This window comes from Lolium perenne, chromosome 5 (genome assembly GCF_019359855.2).
Source record: "Lolium perenne isolate Kyuss_39 chromosome 5, Kyuss_2.0, whole genome shotgun sequence".
In the NCBI taxonomy this organism is placed as follows: domain Eukaryota; kingdom Viridiplantae; phylum Streptophyta; class Magnoliopsida; order Poales; family Poaceae; genus Lolium; species Lolium perenne.
Genome location: NC_067248.2, coordinates 138,688,983 through 138,711,922, shown reverse-complemented (window position 1 = coordinate 138,711,922; position 22,940 = coordinate 138,688,983). Strand labels below are relative to the sequence as shown.

Genomic DNA, 22,940 nt, shown 5'->3' with positions numbered 1-22,940 from the left:
AACTTTATTTATTATCATCAATATTTCGTTATCAAGACTGATATAGTCATACTCATCTCATTTTCGTATATAGGTCGACTTCATGCGGGACAGACTCCAACCAAATGAACACGCACTAGGAATCGCGGAGGAACTGGCGGGACTTTTGGTTAGAGAAGTAATAAACAACAAAGGCTTGTTTAGTCCAAATAGTTGTTCTACCTCCAAATAGACGGTCGTTAGTACCGTTTGTCGATCGTGAGCTCCATGTATATATATATGTAGGGAACCTACGAATATGTGTAAGGGGAATCGACTTCTGCTTCCAATATTTGTTTGATCGATCTATATATATATATAATGAATGAATGTGTACAACTTCTAGTAGCGTACAAATATATGCAACTTTTATTTTCGAACAAAAAAAATGAAATAACAGGCGGTCGGTGGCGGGGGGGGGGGGGGGGGGGAGGGGTGCTGCACCCCACAAACCCTAAAGCAGAAGCGTTGTGCGCGCGCCACGTAGAGGGCCTTTTGTCGCGGGTGGTAATACCGCCCGCGACAAAAGGGCCTGTGCCCTGCGCGCCCCGCGGCTGCCACGTGGTGGACCTTATGTCGCGGGTCGTAAGCGACCCGGGATAAAAGGCCTCCCTATTATCGCGCCTTGCTTGTCGCGGCTGGCCGCCCGCGACAAAAGGCCCTAACCACCCGGATCAAAAGGCCTGTTTTCCACTAGTGAAAGGGTGGGTGTTCGAGGTAGCGGAGGAACATGATTGGCTAGACCTTATACCGGGCCTCACACCAAAGGAAGTGTGGACGAGAACTATAGCTCGGTTGGCAACAAGGATAAGATCTCTTATGGGTAAAGCAACACACCTCTGCAGAGTGTAATGAATCGTGACCTGTCACTCCCTGTTCCGGGTTTGGAACTGCGAACGCTGCCGGAAAGGAACTCCATGAAGTTCTAGTAAACCGGTGAAGGCTGACGGACATAGTTCTTCTGAATAAAAGCAACGTTTTGAAGAAATGGTTATGAAAACCTGCATTGGTATTAGACTTTCTGGTCTAATGTTGTAGCTAGTGCATTAAACACCTCTTTCCTATAATAAACTTGTTGAGTACGCTCGTACTCATCCCACTCTTAAATCCCCTGCTTAGATATGGAGGCATCGAAGGAGGATCTACAGTGCAACTCGAAGGCCGAAGAGTCAACAACTATTTTAAGAGACAGGACCCTGTCAGAGGAGTCAAATACCACATCCAACAAGGAGAAAACCTAGTATAGCCATAAAAGGGAACTAGCTTGCTAAACCTAGCTCCTACTTAGCTAGAATCTATTCTTAGCCTCTATAGCTAGTTAAATACTCTACAAATAGATTTCGTGATAAGACTAGACTACGAGTCGTTCTTCTGGAGTTTATTTGCAGTTTTACCTCATTGTAAAGTAGGAGGCTATGATGATCTTATGTAATAGAGTCAATGTTGTAATTCTATAGACATGCCTTGGACCCGTATATGTTTCTGTTGTACCACTCTGAGCGATATAATACTAGTGAAACGGTGTTTCATTGGTGTTATATCAGACTTGCATACTGCACCATGCAGTGGTATGTCGGATCACCACATCCCATCAAGCTCTTGTAATTTCTTTTGTGTGCTTCTGTACCCTTTGCAATCCTATGATAACAAAGAACTCGTTGAAGATGTTTCGCTAAAAAGAAGTTGGTTTAATTAGTATCATTGGCATTACACATCTATGTACACACTTTTCTTAGCATCGGCTATGAAGTATGAACATACTTTGCATAGCTTTCCTAACCTTGTAGAGTGCGCCGTCCTTAATTTTCTCCGTCTAAATAAAATGTCCAGATTTTAATCATCTGTTTTGAGGGCTGGGCACCTAAAACTGTGCTCACACCGACATGTGGGGCCAGTAGCTTTCCCCTTGCGAAGATCCATGATTTTAATCACCAACTAGTCAGCTACTACTCCTGCTGTCCTACGCCGTCCAGCTTCTGGGCAGCAGCGACGTCCGCGGCGAGGCGCCACCGAACATCTGGTCCAGGGCGATGACGACGCCCATGGACAGCGCTGCGCCCATACGGTGGTCCGCCACCACCAGCCGGAACACGTCGTCCCCCACAGACTCCTTCCGCTGCACCTCCGCCGCCGAGGCGCCCCCGCGAGCGTCCCGAACCGCGCAGCTCCGCCGGCCGTACGATCCATCCACCACGTACGCCACCGCCTCGGCATACGACGATGAGGAGGATCCCAGAGGCGTGATGTGCGCGAGCGTCTTGTCGGACGCTCGGCGGTGGAGGCCGACGTGGTGGCGGCGGACGGAGAGAAGCGGCTTCGTGCCCGCGGCGCCTGCGTCGCCCTCGTATAGCACCCAATGCTCCGCAAGGCTCAGGCTCAGCTTGATCTTGCGACGTACGGTGAGGAGAGGCTTCCCGGCGGCGTCCATAAGAACAACATCCTCAGCACGGCGGCGGCTTCTGGAGGAGGAACCGTAGCGGTCGACCCGGAAGGCGAGGCCGCCGGTGGAGTCGAAGACGGTGAAGCCGTCGCAGTTGAAGAGCAGCGACTTGCGCCACACCGTCAGCACCGTGGGCTGCTGCTGCTCCTCCTCGACGACGGCTCCAGCCGGCGACTCTCGAACGACCACGTTGGGGTGTACCTTTGCCATCTAGTTAGCTCCTCTTTCGTTTCTTTTCTTCCTAGCTTAGATTAGCTCGGTCGATCTGATGTACATATGTGATGTTTGGAGGTGAGAAGAGAGATGGAGAATGAAGAGAGCAGGGATAGGCAGGGTGGATTTATATACCAGCTAGGGTCGTTGGACGGTGAATAAGCTGAGGTGGAGCACGCATGCCTTGTCTTAGCTAGGTGGGGATACTTGTCAGCTTAATCGACTTTTCCTCGAGTCTTTTTTGTCACTCCACAATAATGAACCAGACATTGGCACATTTTATCCTTAAAGTTGTGTAACTTGGTCGACCCAGAAATAACAAACGAGTATCAAGAGATAACAAATCTTGTTGTATTCTCTGTCAAAAAAAATATCCTGTTGTATTCTTTCCCATTTGTTATTGTTATTGGATATGACGGGCCAGGGATCCAGGAATCATCATCAGGAACTAGACGGGCGGCTGGCCGGCCGTGCAAGGAATTTATTCCTGACCTAGCTAGCCGCACCGATCGACTTAATTCGATCACTTTGTAATCTTGTCAAAGTTTAGACTGATAAAGTCGAAACGATATGGTCCATAGTGGAATGCTGCGGCAATGAAGGAAAGTTGTATACCTTGCCTCCAAAGCAAGGGTCCTCAAACATCGCATATACTACCTCCGGTCGAGTTTAATCGACGCGGAGTATGGCGTGATCGAATATGGACCTAGGCAGCCTGCTGCGTCGATTAATTAAGATCGGAGGAAGTATGTAGTAAATTAAGTGACACCGCTTCGGTCAGATACATATGTATCTGTGTAGATATATTTTATATATCTGGAAATTCAATTTGGCTCCCGGGTGCGTATGCTCTCTCTACCAAAAAAATTGTTTTGAAATGTTAAAAAAAATTGACAAAAAATCCTACATGTACATCTTTGGGGTTTTTTACGGTACAATTTACTAGTCCGGCGAAGTAGTATTATTCTGGGCCATTCACAAGGCAACAAAATTGTGTCACAGATTTTGTTTGATCTGTTACTACGTACCTGATGACAATTTGACACTCCGATGTTGACTTACCAATTCTGGTGAGCCCAAGGCCATTTTCTTGTACGCGTGGTTTTAACCGATAAACATCTAGCACCTGCCCAAAAAATATGTGAGCCTAGACCATTCAGATCGGTATTTGCAAGTCGATCTTCTAAGAGCATTTAGCCGCTGCCCCAGTAGCCCACCCCACATAGCATGCTGGTGTCCAACGCAGACCAACAAAATGTCTGACGTCTCCTGACTGATCCAAATCAAATGGGGTTTTGAGGGAGCACCGGGCAAAATCCGCTGCGAACGCCACGTCGTTTACTTTCGCGAGCCAGGATGGAAACCGACGCCACCTCGTGGATGAAGAAGGATTAGGGGCTCCTGGTGAATAAGGATCGATGACACAGCCCGTGGATCGTGGGTCATCCTCGAAGAGTTTCTCAATGACATGAGCTCGAGGTTAGCATTGCAAGGTCGGCATGAGAGACGAGCAACTACGTCAATCTTGGCGATGACGATGACGTCATAGGTGGAGGCAGGTGAAGACACAAGCGCCAACCATAGAGAAGTCACGGACAAGGAGGAGGAGGTGTTCAACTACAACTGGTTCTACTACTAGTGCGGCGATGATGGGTTTTAGTTAGTCCAGTTTAAGTTTTAATTAAATTTTATTTAAATTTGTAAAATATAAAAAAATCTAATTGAAGTTTCCATTCGATTTAAAAAAATCCTATTAAGGGCGCAACTAAGGAGAGGCACCCCATGATTTAAAATTTCAATATTTTAACATAAAAATATAATAGCTTGCAACAAAATAGGGTGGCCTGAACCAAGAACCATCTGGGTTTAAGTGGGCTACACTTACACTACCACTTAGATAGAACTACATATTCATTGCAATTGATTTCTGATCTATTTTAAACTTTGTTTCGCTAATCATCAATCTACCGAGAATTTCTAAAGACTCAGCCTCTCAGTCGACACCCAAAACCACTGAAATCATGTTAAGACCGTGCGAAAATTAACTGTAGAAGCAAGCAGTACATTGTTTCACTATGTGGAAAAATTATTGTCATTTTGATTACATTTTAGACATGTGAACAAATATACAAGGTTTATCACGTTTTCCGTCAACACTTGGGCACACCATTTAAACTCCCCTTCGTGAGAAACAAACAAGCTAGTATATAAGTTTGTTTTTTCTCTCTATGAACCGTATTTAAAGAGCTGATCCAGATTCTGCGGCCACATACACCAATTGTTTGTAAAGATAAAAATTATATTATAAGGAATGTTAGCTAAAGAAAATTTTCTTTCATTGGATGATCCGTGTTTTTTGCACCTGCCAAATCTGCCCTTGGCTGAAAAAATACTGCTCTTCAAATCAACTAGTATGGATCAAACTGAAACCTCGGATCTGTTAATTGGACAGTTAATATTTTTCAATCCCTACCGTAAAAAGCCTCACATCTTCACAATATATGTGCGTTCGTCAAGTTTCGCGATGAACCAATAATTTTTGTGGTCTATGTAAAAAGGAGAAAATTTATCATCTGAAAAGTCTTATTTTTAGCATTGATTTTTCTTTTTTTACACACGTCACATGGCAAGTCGATTTTTCATGAAACAACTTTGTGAGCGTGTAACACGTGAAGATTTACTTGCGAATTTTTAATTTCAATTTTTTAAAATTTCAAAATATGTGTAACATGTATTTCAAAATAAAGGGAGCATATAGTCCCATGTGCCAAAACACCACTCTATTTTATCGAAAGAAAGTTGCATCAATTAATTTGAAATAGAGTGAATACTTATGTGCGCACATATGATTCATTTCGTAATTTTTTCATCTATAAGATATCAAATGTTAGAAAAATGAATACATTTTTTTTCACAGAATTGAAATTAAATGACTTATATTTCCAAAAAGGAGAAGCCCTGGCCTATAGTTGAATTTCGTATCAATGTGTATTATACATACATGTCCCATCACATAACTTGTTTTTGCCAAGCCGCGTTTTAGCTTGCCATAAGGTCTTAGATGAAGTATTTCACCTAAAGATTAATATTTGCTGCCGGATCAATCGATCGACAGGCCCAGATAATCAACTAGAAGCTAGGCTAGAGAAAGTTGACATTCTCGGTGATGTTTGCCACAATTTCGTATGTGATACACATTTCATGGTGTATTCTAGAAGAAAAAAATCTTTCTTCCTCCATGCATGATAATTGAGAACGTTTGATCCCTGAATGTGTAGAAATTCCAGTCGCGGCTCCAACACCTATTTGTAAAAGTGACGTGTAGGATTCTTTTTATGGTGGGAAACGGACAAAAAACAGAACATATATATGCTGGCTATGTCGATCAGGTTTTAAGGCTATATGCTTGCAAGTTAATATGATGTGGAGTTGTGGACGATGATTACTCAAGGATATGCTAGCAAGTTAATTTGATTCAGACGAGTTTATTCAATGGCATATCCCATGTATATATAATTATATACTATATACTCCACTGGCAGAGGTACAACTGTCAGCTTAATTTTCACGGATTAACATCGCTGAATATTTTTGACTGGCTATAGCTCATATCAACTTGCTAGCTAGCATATCCTTGAATAATTATTATACGGATCATACAAACACGGTGAAGGTTTTGCCAAGTTTCGGACAGCCTTTGCCAAATCTTTTGCCTGCTCGTCAAAAACTGAGTATCCGGTAGTGTAGCTAGCAATGACATAAACTAGCATATAGCCCAATTGACTTGGACCAAATTTCAGCATTATTAATTTTCATATTGAAGCAACAAAAAAAAAATGAACATGTGAATACTGGAGTGCATGCTTTTTGTCTTTTTCGCCATGTCGGCAAGGAGCTAGCTAGGACCCCTAGCTTTCAACGTACTGTACCTGTAAGTAGACACGCACGCACGCAAATTCGTATGTACTGTACCATCCATTACATGCATGCATGTAGGTACTAGTAGCCACGGAAAATTGGCACCGAATTGAAGTGAGCTAGCATGTGCATCACATGGAGTGAACATCTATCGATACATTGGATGGGTACACGTGGCTAGATCAGCAATGCATTCCAATTGGTCGATTTAGCGTGTTCTCGTGCCAATCACTCCTTCTGTTTCGAATTACAAGAAATTTTGGATATTTCAATGTAATATATATATAGAATAATATGGACAAAAAATAGTGACAGAAACCTGCGATTCAGAAAAAACAAGAACATAGCTCGGAACACACCGATAAATGATACCTATGAAGCACTCCCTCTATTCCAATAAATAAGGAGCGCATGTGTTCTAAGATTTTTTGACCAAGAAATATTCTCAAAATACAAAATTATTGTTATAAAATTAGCCTCACTACATACTATTTTCCAACATAAATCATCAATACTATTTATGTAATATATTATTGCTTAATTCTTTTGTTAAAATTTGTTTGTGTCTTATTTCATAGGAATGGAGGTACTTCCTCTCCGTTTACATTTAATTCGCGTTCTGGGTTAGTCAAAGTCAAACTTTGGAAATTTTGACTAAATATTTAAGTTTTAGTATTAAAATCAACATAAGCTATATTTTCATACTATCTGCATTTGGTAATACAGTTGTTGATATTTTTTACTGTAATTTTGGCCAAACTTAGTAGAGCTTGATCTTGGAAAATGCTAGAACGCAGAGGGAGTGGTAGTATGATGCAAGTGAAGAAACATAAAATAAATAGCAAAAGGTCAAGGGGTGGCTACACCGTTTGATGAATACCAATATCCCATGACAATCATACATTATTATATGCGAGATGGATGCATGCATCCATCACACCACGTATACAATGGGCACGCGCTTATAGTACAAAATCTTTTTTGGGATTGTGCAATTTTGGCCAAGATATTCGTGCATGCATCTGGAAGCTCCAGCTGTTCCTCTGCACAGGAACACAAGGCAGAGCCATTGGCCCTTCTATAGCAGGCAAAGAGACAAGGACTACTGTAAGGCGTGTTTGCCCATGCTTCGTCGATCAAGTGTCGTGCAGTGTTTATTTTCTTGTCTGTATCTGCCAAATTGTGTCGATGCACAATAATGATACTATATGCGGAAAAGTCTCAGTTGAACCTGGGTGCGTGAATCTAGGTGGGAAATGTATTTTCTAAATGTTAAAAAATTCTGAAATAAAAATAACGGGGTACGTATGCATGTTTCATGTGTGCGTAGAAAGTTCTCGCGGAAAAACCACTTTTTTAACATTTGGAAAATGCATTTCCCACCTGGGTTCACGTGCACCCAGGTTCAACTGAGACTTTTATGAGACTGGCTTTTCAGAACCTGGGTGCATGTCAAACCACTTTTTAAGATTCTGAAATAAAACATGTTTTTACATCACAAACACACTTTTGAAAAAATGGGTTCACATGCACCCAGGTTCTGAAAAGCCAGTCTCTACTATATGCTCGATGAAGTCATGGCATCTAGAGCTGGAATTAAGACGAAGTTCGAGATGTAGGACATCTCTAACTGGGCGAAGTAAATTGGACGCTAGAATAGACGTCAACCGTCCGTTTGTGTTGGGCCGAATGGTCGAAATCGACCGCGCGTTCGTTTGCATCTAGGGTGTCCCCAGCGGCCAGCTGCATAATTTTCTTTTTCATTGAAAATCCATAATTCACATAATTTTAAAAATACATCAAAAAGCTTAGAAAAAAGGGCTAGCATGGCATGCTAAAACCTAGCTACGGACTGCTGCTCGTCGTTGCTGACGAGGTCGATGAACTCCGGCATCCGCCATGGGAGCTGGTACAGTCTCCACGCTCTCCAAAAAAATGCCTTGAACAAGATCCTTGCCAGGCAGAACCAATTAAGGTCAGAAGTTGGATCTTGACCTTGAAAAATCAGACTATATACTCCTCATGTGCTTTCGCCCCCGCTTGCCAATGTCGTTGCTGTAAAGAAAAAAACACCAAGCAAAGTCCCCTTCGCCAAAAAAACTCAGACTGTCATTATTAGACCTCAGACGTCATAACATTCTCCACCATTGTCCTCTCCATGAAAATTGAAAACTGACATGTCCTATGATGGCAACATATAGTGAAGCTTTTCTTCACTACCTCCTAAAGTCGCACGGACAGAAATATGGGCGCACACGACCGAATCTCATCTGATCCAGCAATCTGACGCCCAATGGTGATCATCGGCAGAGCCTTTTAGAACTCGTCATCAGCCAGATCAATGAGAGTGGAATCAAGCAACACCTTCTTGGCGCGAAAATAACCCAAGGACAAACCTCCTTTATTAGGCAGATGGCCTGGTCCCCTCGGCCACTCGTTGGCTCCCAACGGCAGACGGAGATCACCACCTGCGACATGCGGAGATGAGGGGATGAGCTGTACGAAATCCTCCCCGAACCAGGCACCATGTCGCCCTTGTGGCCACAACGATCGCCAAGATCACCGAAAAAGTCTGAGGCCGCCGCCTCGGTGTCCATCTCCCCAGACGAGCCATGCCCTCTAGGGTCGCCGCAAAGCTCCGGCCGGAGATTCCAACGGGCGAGGAGGAGGAGGCCCCTGCCAGTCATGCTCGGAATGACAGCCCGCCACCACCGTGTTGGAGATATACTCAAGAGGCAATAATAAAATGGTTATTATAATATATCTTTATGTTTATGATAATGTTTACATACCATGCTATAATTGTATTAACCGAAACATTGATACATGTGTGTTATGTGAACAACAAGGAGTCCCTAGTAAGCCTCTTGTATAACTAGCTTGTTGATTAATAGATGATCATAGTTTCATGATCATGAACATTGGATGTTATTAATAACAAGGTTATATCATTATGTGAATGATGTAATGGACACACCCAATTAAGCGTAGCATAAGATCACATCATTAATTTAATTTGCTATAAGCTTTCGATACATAGTTACCTAGTCCTTTCGACCATGAGATCATATAAATCACTTATGCTGGAAGGGTACTTTGATTACATCAAACGCCACTACGTAAATGGGTGGTTATAAAGATTGGATTAGGTATTCGGAAAGTATGAGTTGAGGCATATGGATCAACAGTGGGATTTGTCCATCCCGATGACGGATAGATATACTCTGGGCCCTCTCGGTGGAATGTCGTCTAAATAGCTTGCAAGCATATGAATGGTTCATAAGAGACCACATACCACGGTACGAGTAAAGAGTACTTGTCAGGAGACGAGGTTGAACGAGGTATAGAGATACCAGTGATCAAACCTCGGACAAGTAAAATATCGCGTCACAAAGGGAATCGGTATCGTATGTGAATGGTTCAATCGATCACTAAGTCATCGTTGAATATGTGGGAGCCATTATGGATCTCCAGATCCCGCTATTGGTTATTGGTCGGAGAGAGGTCTCAACCATGTCTGCATAGTTCGCGAATCGTAGGGTGACACACTTAAGGTTTGATATCGTTTGAGTAGATATGGAATATGGAATGGAGTTCGAAGTTTTGTTCGGAGTCTCGGATGGGATCCAGGACATCACGAGGAATTCCGGAATGGTCCGAAGAATAAGATTCATATATAGGAAGTCACTTTCCAAGTTTGGAAATGATCCGGTGCATTTATGGAAGGTTCTAGAAGGTTATAGAAAAGTCCGGAAGAAAAGCACTATGGAAGGTGGAGTCCCAGAAGGACTCCACTACCATGGCCAGCCAAACCCTAAGGGGAGGAGTCCCAGGTGGGCTCCACCTAGGGTGGCCGGACACCCCACCTCAAGGAAAGGTGGGAGTCCCACCTTGAGTAGGATTCCCCCCTTGAGTAGGTTTCCCACTTTTGGGAGGTTTTGTTGTTGGGGTCTTATTCGAAGACTTGGACTACAACTCTTGGGGGCTTCCACCTATATAATGAGGGGCATAGGGGAGGGGCCGGCTACACCTTGCCACCCTTGGCCGCAGCCCTAGTTGGCCGGTGCCCAAGCCCCCTCTCCCCAAACCCTAGCTACCTCTCCTCCACATACAACTCCCGCATACGCTTAGGCGAAGCCCTGCCGGAGTTCTCCACCACCACCGCCACCACGCCGTCGTGCTGTCGGGATTCCAAGGAGGATCTACTACTTCCGCTGCCCGCTGGAACGGGGAGGAGGACGTCGTCTTCATCAACACCGTACGTGTGACCGAGTACGGAGGTGCTGCCCGATTGTGGCACCGTCAATTTCTTCTACGCGCTTTTGCAAGCGGTCAAGATCTTCTACGCGCTTGATGCGCGTGGTTAACGTATTGTCTTTTCGTTCGACACGCGTCCGTTGGGAACCCCAAGAGGAAGGTGTGATGCGCACAGCGGCAAGTTTCCCTTAGTAGAAACCAAGGTTTATCGAACCAGTAGGAGCCAAGAAGCACGTTGAAGGTTGATGGCGGTGGGATGTAGTGCGGCGCAACACCAGAGATTCCGGCGCCAACGTGGAACCTGCACAACACAACCAAAGTACTTTGCCCCAACGAAACAGCGAGGTTGTCAATCTCACCGGCTTGCTGTAACAAAGGATTAGATGTATAGTGTGGATGATGATTGTTTGCAGAAAACAGTAGAACAGTATTGCAGTAGATTGTATTTCAGTAAAGAGAATTGGACCGGGGTCCACAGTTCACTAGAGGTGTCTCTCCCATAAGATAAACAGCATGTTGGGTGAACAAATTACAGTTGGGCAATTGACAAATAGAGAGGGCATGACCATGCACATACATATTATGATGAGTATTGTGAGATTTAATTGGGCATTACGACAAAGTACATAGACCGCTATCCAGCATGCATCTATGCCTAAAAAGTCCACCTTCAGGTTATCATCCGAACCCCCTCCAGTATTAAGTTGCTAACAACAGACAATTGCATTAAGTATTGCGCGTAATATAATCAGTGACTACATCCTTGAACATAGCACCAATGTTTTATCCCTAGTGGCAACAGCACATCCGTAACCTTAGTGGTTCTTGTCACTCCTCCAGATTCACGGAGACATGAACCCACTATCGAGCATAAATACTCCCTCTTGGAGTTACTAGCATCAACTTGGCCAGAGCATCTACTAATAACGGAGAGCATGCAAGATCATAAACAACACATAGACATAACTTTGATAATCAACATAACAAGTATTCTCTATTCATTGGATCCCAACAAACGCAACATATAGAATTACAGATAGATGATCTTGATCATGTTAGGCAGCTCACAAGACCCGACAATGAAGCACAATGGGGAGAAGACAACCATCTAGCTACAGCTATGGACCCATAGTCCAGGGGTAGACTACTCACTCATCACTCCGGAGGCGACCATGGCGGCGTAGAGTCCTCCGGGAGATGAATCCCCTCTCCGGCAGGGTGCCGGAGGCGATCTCCTGAATCCCCCGAGATGGGATTGGCGGCGGCGGCGTCTCAGTAAGGTTTTCCGTATCGTGGCTCTCGGTACTGGGGGTTTCGCGACGGAGGCTTTAAGTAGGCGGAAGGGCAAGTCAGGAGGTGGCACGAGGGGCCCACACCATAGGTCGGCGCGGCCAAGGCCTGGGCCGCGCCGCCCTAGGGTTTGGCCGCCTCGTGGCCCCACTTCGTCTCCTCTTCGGTCTTCTGGAAGCTTCGTGGCAAAATAGGACCCTGGGTGTTGATTTCGTCCAATTCCGAGAATATTTCGTTACTAGGATTTCTGAAACCAAAAACAGCAGAAAACAACAACTGGCACTTCGGCATCTTGTTAATAGGTTAGTTCCAGAAAATGCACGAATATGACATAAAGTGTGCATAAAACATGTAGATAACATCAATAATGTGGCATGGAACATAAGAAATTATCGATACGTTGGAGACGTATCAGCATCCCCAAGCTTAGTTCTGCTCGTCCCGAGCAGGTAAAACGATAACAAAGATAATTTCTGGAGTGACATGCCATCATAACCTTGATCATACTATTTGTAAAGCATATGTAGTGAATGCAGCGATCAAAACAATGTATATGACATGAGTAAACAAGTGAATCATATAGCAAAGACTTTTCATGAATAGTACTTCAAGACAAGCATCAATAAGTCTTGCATAAGAGTTAACTCATAAAGCAATAATTCAAAGTAAAGGCATTGAAGCAACACAAAGGAAGATTGAGTTTCAGCGGTTGCTTTCAACTTATAACATGTATACCTCATGGATAATTGTCAACATAGAGTAATATAACAAGTGCAATATGCAAATATGTAGGAATCAATGCACAGTTCACACAAGTGTTTGCTTCTTGAGGTGGAGAGAAATAGGTGAACTGACTCAACAATGAAAGTAAAAGAATGGTCCTCCATAGAGGAAAAGCATCGATTGCTATATTTGTGCTAGAGCTTTGATTTTGAAAACATGAAACAATTTTGTCAACGGTAGTAATAAAGCATATGTATCATGTAAATTATATCTTACAAGTTGCAAGCCTCATGCATAGTATACTAATAGTGCCCGCACCTTGTCCTAATTAGCTTGGACTACCGGATCATCACAATTGATACGTCCAATTTGCATCACTATTTTATATCATAATTTGCTGTTATTCATTGATATATTTCATATTGGGACACAATACTTATGTTATTTCATCTATTTTGCATGTTTCATCATTATTGGAGGATCAAGCACCGGAGCCAGGATTCTGCTGGAAAAAGCACCGTCAGAACGCAATATTTCGGAAGATCAACTGTGGGAGGAAATTATACCAAAAATCCTATTTTTCAAGATGACGAAGGAAGCCAGAAGGAGGGGCCAGGAGGACCCAGGGTGGGCCCACACCCTAGGGCGGCGCGGCCCATGCCCTGGCCGCGCCGCCATGTGGTTTGGGGGGCCCACGACCCCTTTCGCCTCCTTTTCTTCGCGAAATCCTTCGTCCCGAAAACCTAAGCCACAGAGGGTACCTCGCGAAGAGTTACAGCCGCCTCTGCGGGGTGGAGAACACCAGAGAGAAAAGAGCTCTCCGGCGGGCAGGAATCCGCCGGGGAAATTCCCTCCGGGAGGGGGAAATCGACGCCATCGTCACCGTCATCAAGCTGGACATCATCGCCATCACCATCATCATCATCTCCACCATCATCACCGCCGTCATCACCGCTGGACATCATCACCGCCGTAGCAATTTGGGTTTGATCTTGATTGTTTGATAGGGGAAACTCTCCCGGTATCGATCTCTACTTGTTGTTGATGCTATTGAGTGAAACCATTGAACCAAGTTTATGTTCAGATTGTTATTCATCATCATATCACCTCTGATCATGTTCCATATGATGTCTCGTGAGTAGTTCGTTTAGTTCTTGAGGACATGGGTGAAGTCTAAATGTTAGTAGTGAACTATGGTTGAGTAATATTCAATGGTGTGATATTTAAGTTGTGGTGTTATTCTTCTAGTGGTGTCATGTGAACGTCGACTACATGACACTTCACCATTTATGGGCCTAGGGGAATGCATCTTGTATTCGTTTGCTAATTGCGGGGTTGCCGGAGTGACAGAAACCTAAACCCCCGTTGGTATATCGATGCAGGAGGGATCGCAGGATCTCAGAGTTTAAGGCTGTGGTTAGATTTATTCTTAATTACTTTCTTGTAGTTGCGGATGCTTATAAGGGGTATAATCACAAGTATGTATTAGTCCTAGGAAGGGCGGTACATTAGCATAGGTTCACCCACACAACACTTATCATAACAATGAAGATTATTTAGCCGTATGTAGCGAAAGCACTAGACTAAAATCCCGTGTGTCCTCGAGAACGTTTGGTAATTATAAGTAAACAAACCGGCTTGTCCTTTGTGCTAAAAAGGATTGGGCCACTCGCTGCAATTATTACTCTCGCACTTTACTTACTCGTACTTTATTCAATTGTTACATCAAAACCCCCTGAATACTTGTCTGTGAGCATTTACAGTGAATCCTTCATTGAAACTGCTTGTCAACACCTTCTGCTCCTCGTTGGGATCGACATTCTTACTTATCGAAGATACTACGATACACCCCCTATACTTGTGGGTCATCAAGACTATTTTCTGGCGCCGTTGCCGGGGAGTGAAGCGCTGTTGGTAAGTGGAATTGGTAAGGAAAACCTTTACTGTTGTGCTGATTTTATTTCTGCCTGCTGCTATAATTCATTATGGAGAGATCTTCTCTTCAATTTTTATTTGGGAAATCTACTACTACTGCAACGGTAGTGGATGAGGCGCCAGGTGAGGAAGTAATACCATATAAAATACCTATGAAAATTATTGAACGTGTTATGGATAACCGCTATGAAGGGGATGGAACTGTCCATCCTGGTGATCATTTACTGTTTTTGCATGAATTATGCAGGTTATTCAAATGTGCAGGTATTGCTATGGATGAAGTGAGGAAGAAACTATTCTCTTTATCGCTGTCTGGTAAAGCGGCGCATTGGTATAAATTACTGGATAATGGGGATTCTCTTGAATGGAATGATATTGTGCCCCGGTTTTATTCTAAGTTCTATCCTCCAAGTGAAATTCACAAGGATCGGAATCGCATATATAATTTTTGGCCTCATGATGGAGAGAGTATTGCCCAAGCTTGGGGGAGATTGAAGTCTTTAATGCTCAAATGCCCCATTCATGAGCTTCCTGGTAATGTTATTATTGATAATTTCTATGCAAGACTTTCTTTTCAAGACAAGACCTTGCTGGATACTTCTTGTTCTGGATCATTTACACGCAACAAAGAAGAGTTTAAAAGGGACCTTCTTGATCGGATCCAAGAAAATACCGAAGGTTGGGAGAACGACAAGGATAGAGAATCGTGTATAATTTATGATTATAAATGCATTGAAGCTTTTATGGATCTTGATAAATTTCGTAATATGAGTGCTACATATGGTCTTGATTCTCAAGTTGCTGCAAATCTTTATAAAGCTTTTGCCTCTCATTATGAATTGCCAAAGAAGAATTTTGATAAGTATCATGAACCGTATAAAGATAAAATTGATTCATCTATTAATAAATGCATTGTAGTTGAAACTGCTGATCATGTTATTCCTGAAGCTTATATTGAAAAAACTCCTTTCCCTGCTAAAATGAAGGAGTACTCTGTTATAAATAGTGCGGTTCATAAAAGTGAAAAGAAACCTGTAGAACCTGAAGAACAAATAAAAGTTGAACCTCTTTGTTGCAATAATTAAAGATCTTGTGACTGAAAATGTGGAGGATGGTCATATTATTTTCTGTGAAGATGCTTCTAATATTGTTTCACATCCTAATAAACCCAAACAAGCTAGTGTTCCTATGCTATCTGTTAGAATTGGTGATCATTGCTATTATGGATTATGTGATATTGGTGCAAGTGTTAGTGCTATTCCATATGAGCTTTACACGGAGATTATGCACGAAATTGATTCTTGTGAACTTGAAGATATTGATGTGGTTATTCAGCTGGCTAATAGAGAAACTATTTCTCCAATTGGTATTCTTCGAGATGTGGAAGTTTTATGCGGTAAGATTAAATATCCTGCTGACTTTTTGGTACTTGGTTCTGCTGCTAGTGATTATTGTCCTATTATCTTTGGTAGACCTTTTCTAAATACTTGTGGAGCTATTATAGATTGTAAGAAAGAGAAAATTTTGACTAAATTTGCTGGTGAATCTTATGAGTTTAACTTCTCTAAATTTATTAAAACTCCTTATAAAGCTGATTTGCCTAGTAATGATTTTAAAATGGAGCAATGTGCATCTATTGTTCTTGTTCCTAATAATCCTTTGCAGCAACATTTGGAGGATAGCGAGAGTGAAGTTTTTAGGAAAGAAAGAGATGAGCTTGAGGAAATTTTTCTTCGCCAACCTATTCTCAAGCATGATTTACCGGTGGAAGATTTGGGTACAACACCTCCACCAAAGGAAGATCCTGTTTTTGATTTAAAGCCTTTACCTGATAATCTTAAGTATGCTCATATTGATGATAAGAAAATATATCCTGTTATTATTAGTTCTAAGCTTTCAGGGATTGAGGAAGAAAGGTTATTGGAAATATTGAAGAAGCACCGAGGAGCTATTGGTTACACTCTTGATGATTTGAAAGGGATTTCTCCTTCTATTTGCCAACATGCTATTAATATGGAAGATGATGCAAAGCCTGTTGTTGAACATCACCGTCGTCTAATTCCGAAGATGAAGGAAGTGGTAAGGAATGAGGTATTACGACTTCTTGAAGCTGGTATTATATATCCTATTGCTGATAGTAGATGGGTTAGTCCTGTTCATTGCGTTCCCAAGAAAGGAGGAATGACTATTGTGCCTAATGATAATGATGAGCTCATTCCTCAAAGAGTAGTTGTAGGGTATAGAATGTGCATTGATTTTCGAAAAGTTAATAAAGTTACTAAGAAAGATCATTACCCTTTACCATTTATTGATCAAATGCTAGAAAGATTGTCTAAAAATACTCATTTTTGTTTTCTTGATGGTTATTCTGGGTTTTCACAAATTGCTGTTAAAGCTAAAGATCAAGAGAAAACCACTTTTACTTGTCCCTATGGAACTTATGCTTATAGACGCATGCCTTTTGGTTTATGTAATGCTCCTGCTACTTTTCAAAGATGCATGTCTGCTATTTTTCATGGTTTTTGTGAAAGTATTGTAGAGGTATTCATGGATGATTTTTCCGTCTATGGGAATTCTTTTGATAGTTGCTTGCGAAACCTTGATAAAGTTTTGCAGAGATGTGAAGAAACTAACCTTGTTCTTAATTGGGAGAAATGCCACTTCATGGTTAATGAAGGAATTGTATTGGGACATAAAATTTCTGAGAGAGGTATTGAAGTTGATAGAGCTAAAGTAGAAGCAATTGAGAAGATGCCCTATCCGAGGGACGTTAAAGGTATTCGTAGTGTTCTTGGTCATGCTGGGTTTTATAGGAGATTTATTAAAGATTTCTCCAAGATTTCAAAGCCTCTTACTAATCTTCTTCAAAAAGATGTACCATTTGTTTTTGATGATGATTGTAAGGAAGCTTTTGAAACTCTTAAGAAAGCCTTAACAACTGCTCCTATAGTTGAACCTCCTGATTGGAACTTACCCTTTGATATTATGTGTGATGCTAGTGATTTTGCTGTAGGTGCTGTTCTTGGACAGCGAGTAGATAAAAAGCTGATTGTTATTCATTATGCTAGTAAAACTCTTGATGCTGCTCAAAGAAATTATGCTACAACTGAAAAAGAATTATTAGCTGTAGTCTTTGCTTGTGATAAATTTAGATCTTATATCGTTGATTCAAAAGTTACTATTCATACTGATCATGCTGCAATTAGATACCTAATGACAAAGAAAGATGCTAAACCGAGGCTTATTAGATGGGTACTTCTTTTGCAAGAATTTGATTTACATATTGTAGATAGAAAAGGTGCTGATAATCCTGTTGCTGATAATTTGTCTAGATTGGAAAATATTGCTTATGATCCTGTTCCTGTTAATGATAGTTTTCCAAATGAACAATTGGCTGTAATAAAGGTGAGCTCGCGAGACAGTCCTTGGTATGCTGATTATGCTAACTTTATTGTTTCCAAGTACTTGCCTCCAACCTTTTCAGCTCAGCAAAGGAGGAAATTATTTTATGATTTGAGGCATTATTTCTGGGATGACCCACACTTATATAAAGAAGGAGTGGATGGTATTATGCGAAGATGTGTTCCCGAATACGAACAACAAGAGATATTGAGTAAATGTCATGGTAGTGCTTATGGAGGACATCACGCCGGAGAAAGAACCGCGCAAAAGGTTCTACAATCAGGTTTTTATTGGCCAACTCTCTTCAAGGATGCGAGAAAGTTTATTTTATCTTGTGATGAATGCCAAAGGGTTGGTAATATCTCTAGACGCAATGAAATGCCAATGAATTATACTCTTGTTATTGAACCATTTGATTGTTGGGGATTTGACTTCATGGGACCTTTTCCGTCTTCAGAAGGTAACACTCACATACTTGTTGCTGTTGATTATGTTACTAAATGGGTGGAAGCTATACCTACAAAAAGTGCTGATGGTGAGACCTCTTTAAGAATGCTTTTAGATATTATTTTTCCTAGATTTGGAGTGCCTAGATATATTATGACTGATGGAGGTTCTCATTTTATTCATGGAGGTTTTAGAAAAACTCTTGCTAGGTATGGTATTAATCATAGAATTGCTTCCGCTTATCATCCTCAAACTAGTGGTCAAGTAGAATTATCAAATAGAGAGATTAAGTCTATTTTGGGAAAGACCGTTAATAAAACTAGAAAGAATTGGGCTAGTAAATTGAAGGATGCACTTTGGACTTATAGAACTGCTTATAAAAATCCCATGGGAATGTCACCTTATAAAATGGTTTATGGGAAAGCTTGTCATTTACCTTTAGAACTAGAGCACAAAGCTTATTGGGCTGTTAGAGAATTAAATAAAGATCCTAAACTTGCCGGTGATAAGAGGTTGTTGCAATTAAGTTCTCTAGATGAATGGAGAAGTGAAGCTTATGAAAATGCTAAACTCTTTAAAGAGAAAGTTAAAAAATGGCATGATAGGAGGATTATCAAAAGAGAATTTAATATTGGGGATAAAGTCCTATTGTATCGGTCTCGTCTCAGATTCTTTGCAGGGAAATTACTCTCGAAATGGGAAGGACCGTATGTTGTCGAGGAGGTGTATCGTTCAGGAGCAATCAAAATTAGCTCTCTCCAAGGCAATGCTACGCAAGTGGTGAATGGACAAAGACTCAAGCATTATATCTCAGGTGATTCCTATAATGTTGATGTTGATATTATTCAAGTGGAAACACCGGAAGCTTTCATAAAAGGGCAAATTGACAGTCCGCCAGAACTCGACTTTGAATAGGTAACAGTACTGGTAATGAAAAGTACGCAATTTACTTTCCGAACAATATTTTCGCTGTTTCTGGAAAATATGAAAAATTACGAGTTCGAAACGGAGTGGAAAGGACGCACGAGGGCGTGGCACCATAGGCCGGCGCGGCCAAGCCTGGGCCCGCGCCGCCCTATGGTTTGGCCGCCCCGTCGCCCCTTTCCGACTCTGGTTCGATCTGGTACTTTCCTTGTGCCGCGAAAAATTTTGCTATATAATCCCCCGGACCCCTGGAGGTCCGTATATCGTTTTCTCGACGTGTTTTGTTTCGAGTTGTTTCTGTCAGGATCTGTTTTCGGTCTAGAAGCACCATGGCCTCCAACAACAAGGGCAAGGGGCTTTCGGAGGAAGAAGTGAAGGAGGTGCCATCAAGACAAGAGCAGCAAGCCGGAGGGAGCAAGCAAATCTTGGTGGGATCTGTTGACACTCGACGTTCTTTTTCTCATAACCTGCAGGGACGTTTACCACCCGCTCTTAGCCTCGACTCCTTTCCCATGTTGGAAGAAGTTCTACGGACTACTGATGAGTTTTGTGATCAATATCGGGCTCTGAGAAGAGAAGTGGAGATACTCCAAGAGGAGAATTGCCATCTCCGAAGAATGCTGGAATACCACTCGATTCGCATCACAAGGTCATCGTCGCCAACTTCAGATAACAATGAATCTCTTCGAATCTTAGTGCAGAATTGTCAAGCTGAGAAACTGAAGTTGAAGGAGTTTATTAAGAAGCGCGGGAGGAGTTCTTCTTCACCACCATCTCCGCAGGAGTAATTCATCATCGGAATTGGCATCCCCTTGGTTTGTTCCAAGCTTGGGGGAGTGCCACGGTATCACATTATCACTACCTTTTACTTTTATTGTCAAGTAGTGTCATATCATGAGTAGGGAAGTTATCATATAAGATGGGTTGCAGTTGGAAGTGTCTCTCTTTAGTTGGTTATCTATGTATCCTTTGGTGTGAGTTATCGTTATGGAATATTAATGAGAAGTCTTATCATTTACATATTGCACATCTTATTTTAGTTTGCAATCTCTACTATATGATTTACCTTGTTGTTAGTATTGGTATCACTTTGGGAGCATTGAATAAATCTATTTGGTTTTGGCAAACTTAGCATTGGTCAATAGCAACAACACTTTGAGGTTTAAGTAGAAAAGAGAAATACATGTAGATGTTTCATTGTCATTCTTGTTAGCTCATAGCTTATTATTCTGAAGTTAAGATTGTTTGTGCTTACAAGGAAGATGCATGATTGTTTCTATCATATGTATATTTGTTTGTTTCCCTCGACTCTTATGCTTGCTAATTAACCTTGCTAGCCAAAGACCTGTACTGAGAGGGAATACTTCTCGTGCATCCAAACCTTAGCCCAAACCTACGTCATTTGTGTCCACCATACCTACCTACTACATGGTATTTTCTGCCATTCCAAGTAAATACTTCATGTGCTACCTTTAAACAATTCAAAACTTAGTATCTCTTATTTGTGTCAATGTTTCATAGCTCATGAGGAAGTATGTGGTGTTTTATCTTTCAATCTTGTTGGGCAACTTCCACCAATGGACTAGTGGCTTCATCCGCTTATCCAATAATTCTGCAAAAAGAGCTGGCAATGGGATTCCCAGTCCCAAATTAATCAAACTAAATAGACACTCCTCCATGGTATGTGATTGATGGACGGCACCCGAAGGATTCGGTTAGCCATGGCTTGTGTAAGCAAAGGTTGGGGGGAGTTTCATCATCATAATAAAACTAAAATAAAAAGAGCACTCCTTCATGGTAAGAGATTGTTGGCAGGCACCCGAGGATTCGGTTAGCCATGGTTTGTGAAAGAAAGGTTGGAAGGAGTGCCACACAAAATGAAAATAATATGGGAGCCGCTCTTAGGAGGTTGTCTGGCAAGGGGGTTAGAGTACCCGCTACCAGTCGTTGACAACAACAAACACCTCTCAAAATGTTACTTTTATTCTCTTTATATGATTGCAAAACTGAAAAAGCTCTAGCACATGATTTAATCACTGCTTCCCTCTGCGAAGGGCCTGTCTTTTACTTTATGTTGAGTCAGTAAACCTATTTCCCTCCATCTCAAGCAAGCATTTGAGTAGTTGTGATCAAACCATTATATTGTGATTTGCTACATCATGTCTTCTATTCTTCTTTGTTTAGTACAAGTTTTATCTGAATGAATATAGCTTTGCAAGTTATCAATGATCATGAGAAGACCATTATGATTGAGTATGCAAGTTGTGCCTTATAAACTTTAACATGAGAGCGCTGCTCAATGAGATAAATATAATCTGTTAATTGTTCTCTGACCAAGAACGAAGTTTGCCATCACCAATTATGATTTCTTATGCACCTTTACTTGTGATTACCTTATACTTGTTTCAAGATGAGTTATAAGAGGTTGTTTACTATAATGTCCTGTGTGAATGAATATGATGCTTCTTGTCCGTATTTTATTTATCGACTTTTCACTCCATAAACATGTGGTCCTGTCTATCGAGTTCAGTTTCGCTTGGGGACAAGCGAAGTCTAAGCTTGGGGGGAGTTGATACGTCCAATTTGCATCACTATTTTATATCATAATTTGTTGTTATTCATTGATATATTTCATATTGGGACACAATACTTATGTTATTTCATCTATTTTGCATGTTTCATCATTATTGGAGGATCAAGTACCGGAGCCAGGATTCTGCTGGAAAAAGCACCGTCAGAACGCAATATTTCGGAAGATCAACTGTGGGAGGAAATTATACCAAAAATCCTATTTTTCAAGATGACGAAGGAAGCCGAAGGAGGGGCAGGAGGACCTGGGTGGGCCCACACCCTAGGGCGGCGCGGCCCATGCCCTGGCCGCGCCGCCATGTGGTTTGGGGGCCCACGACCCCTTTCGCCTCCTTTTCTTCGCGAAATCCTTCGTCCCGAAAACCTAAGCCACAGAGGGTACCTCGCGAAGAGTTACAGCCGCCTCTGCGGGGCGGAGAACACCAGAGAGAAAAGAGCTCTCCGGCGGGCAGGAATCCGCCGGGGAAATTCCCTCCGGGAGGGGGAAATCGACGCCATCGTCACCGTCATCAAGCTGGACATCATCGCCATCACCATCATCATCATCTCCACCATCATCACCGCCGTCATCACCGCTGGACATCGTCACCGCCGTAGCAATTTGGGTTTGATCTTGATTGTTTGATAGGGGAAACTCTCCCGGTATCGATCTCTACTTGTTGTTGATGCTATTGAGTGAAACCATTGAACCAAGTTTATGTTCAGATTGTTATTCATCATCATATCACCTCTGATCATGTTCCATATGATGTCTCGTGAGTAGTTCGTTTAGTTCTTGAGGACA

The 22,940-nt window shown here is 42.1% G+C and overlaps 1 protein-coding gene across 1 annotated transcript; it reads right to left on the bottom strand.

Moving 5' to 3' along the window:
- Positions 1-1,619: 1,619 nt before the first annotated feature.
- Positions 1,620-2,777, bottom strand: LOC127300041 (protein LURP-one-related 8). Its single transcript, XM_051330118.2, has one exon. The coding sequence runs from the start codon at positions 2,666-2,668 to the stop codon at positions 1,979-1,981; it is 690 nt and encodes a 229-aa protein (XP_051186078.1). The 5' UTR covers positions 2,669-2,777; the 3' UTR covers positions 1,620-1,978.
- Between the last annotated feature and the right edge of the window lie 20,163 nt (positions 2,778-22,940).

What these genes read in the sequence shown, in the direction of transcription:
- LOC127300041 (XM_051330118.2), bottom strand. Translation starts at nt 2,668, where the DNA reads ATGGCAAAGGTACACCCCAACGTGGTCGTTCGAGAGTCGCCGGCTGGA.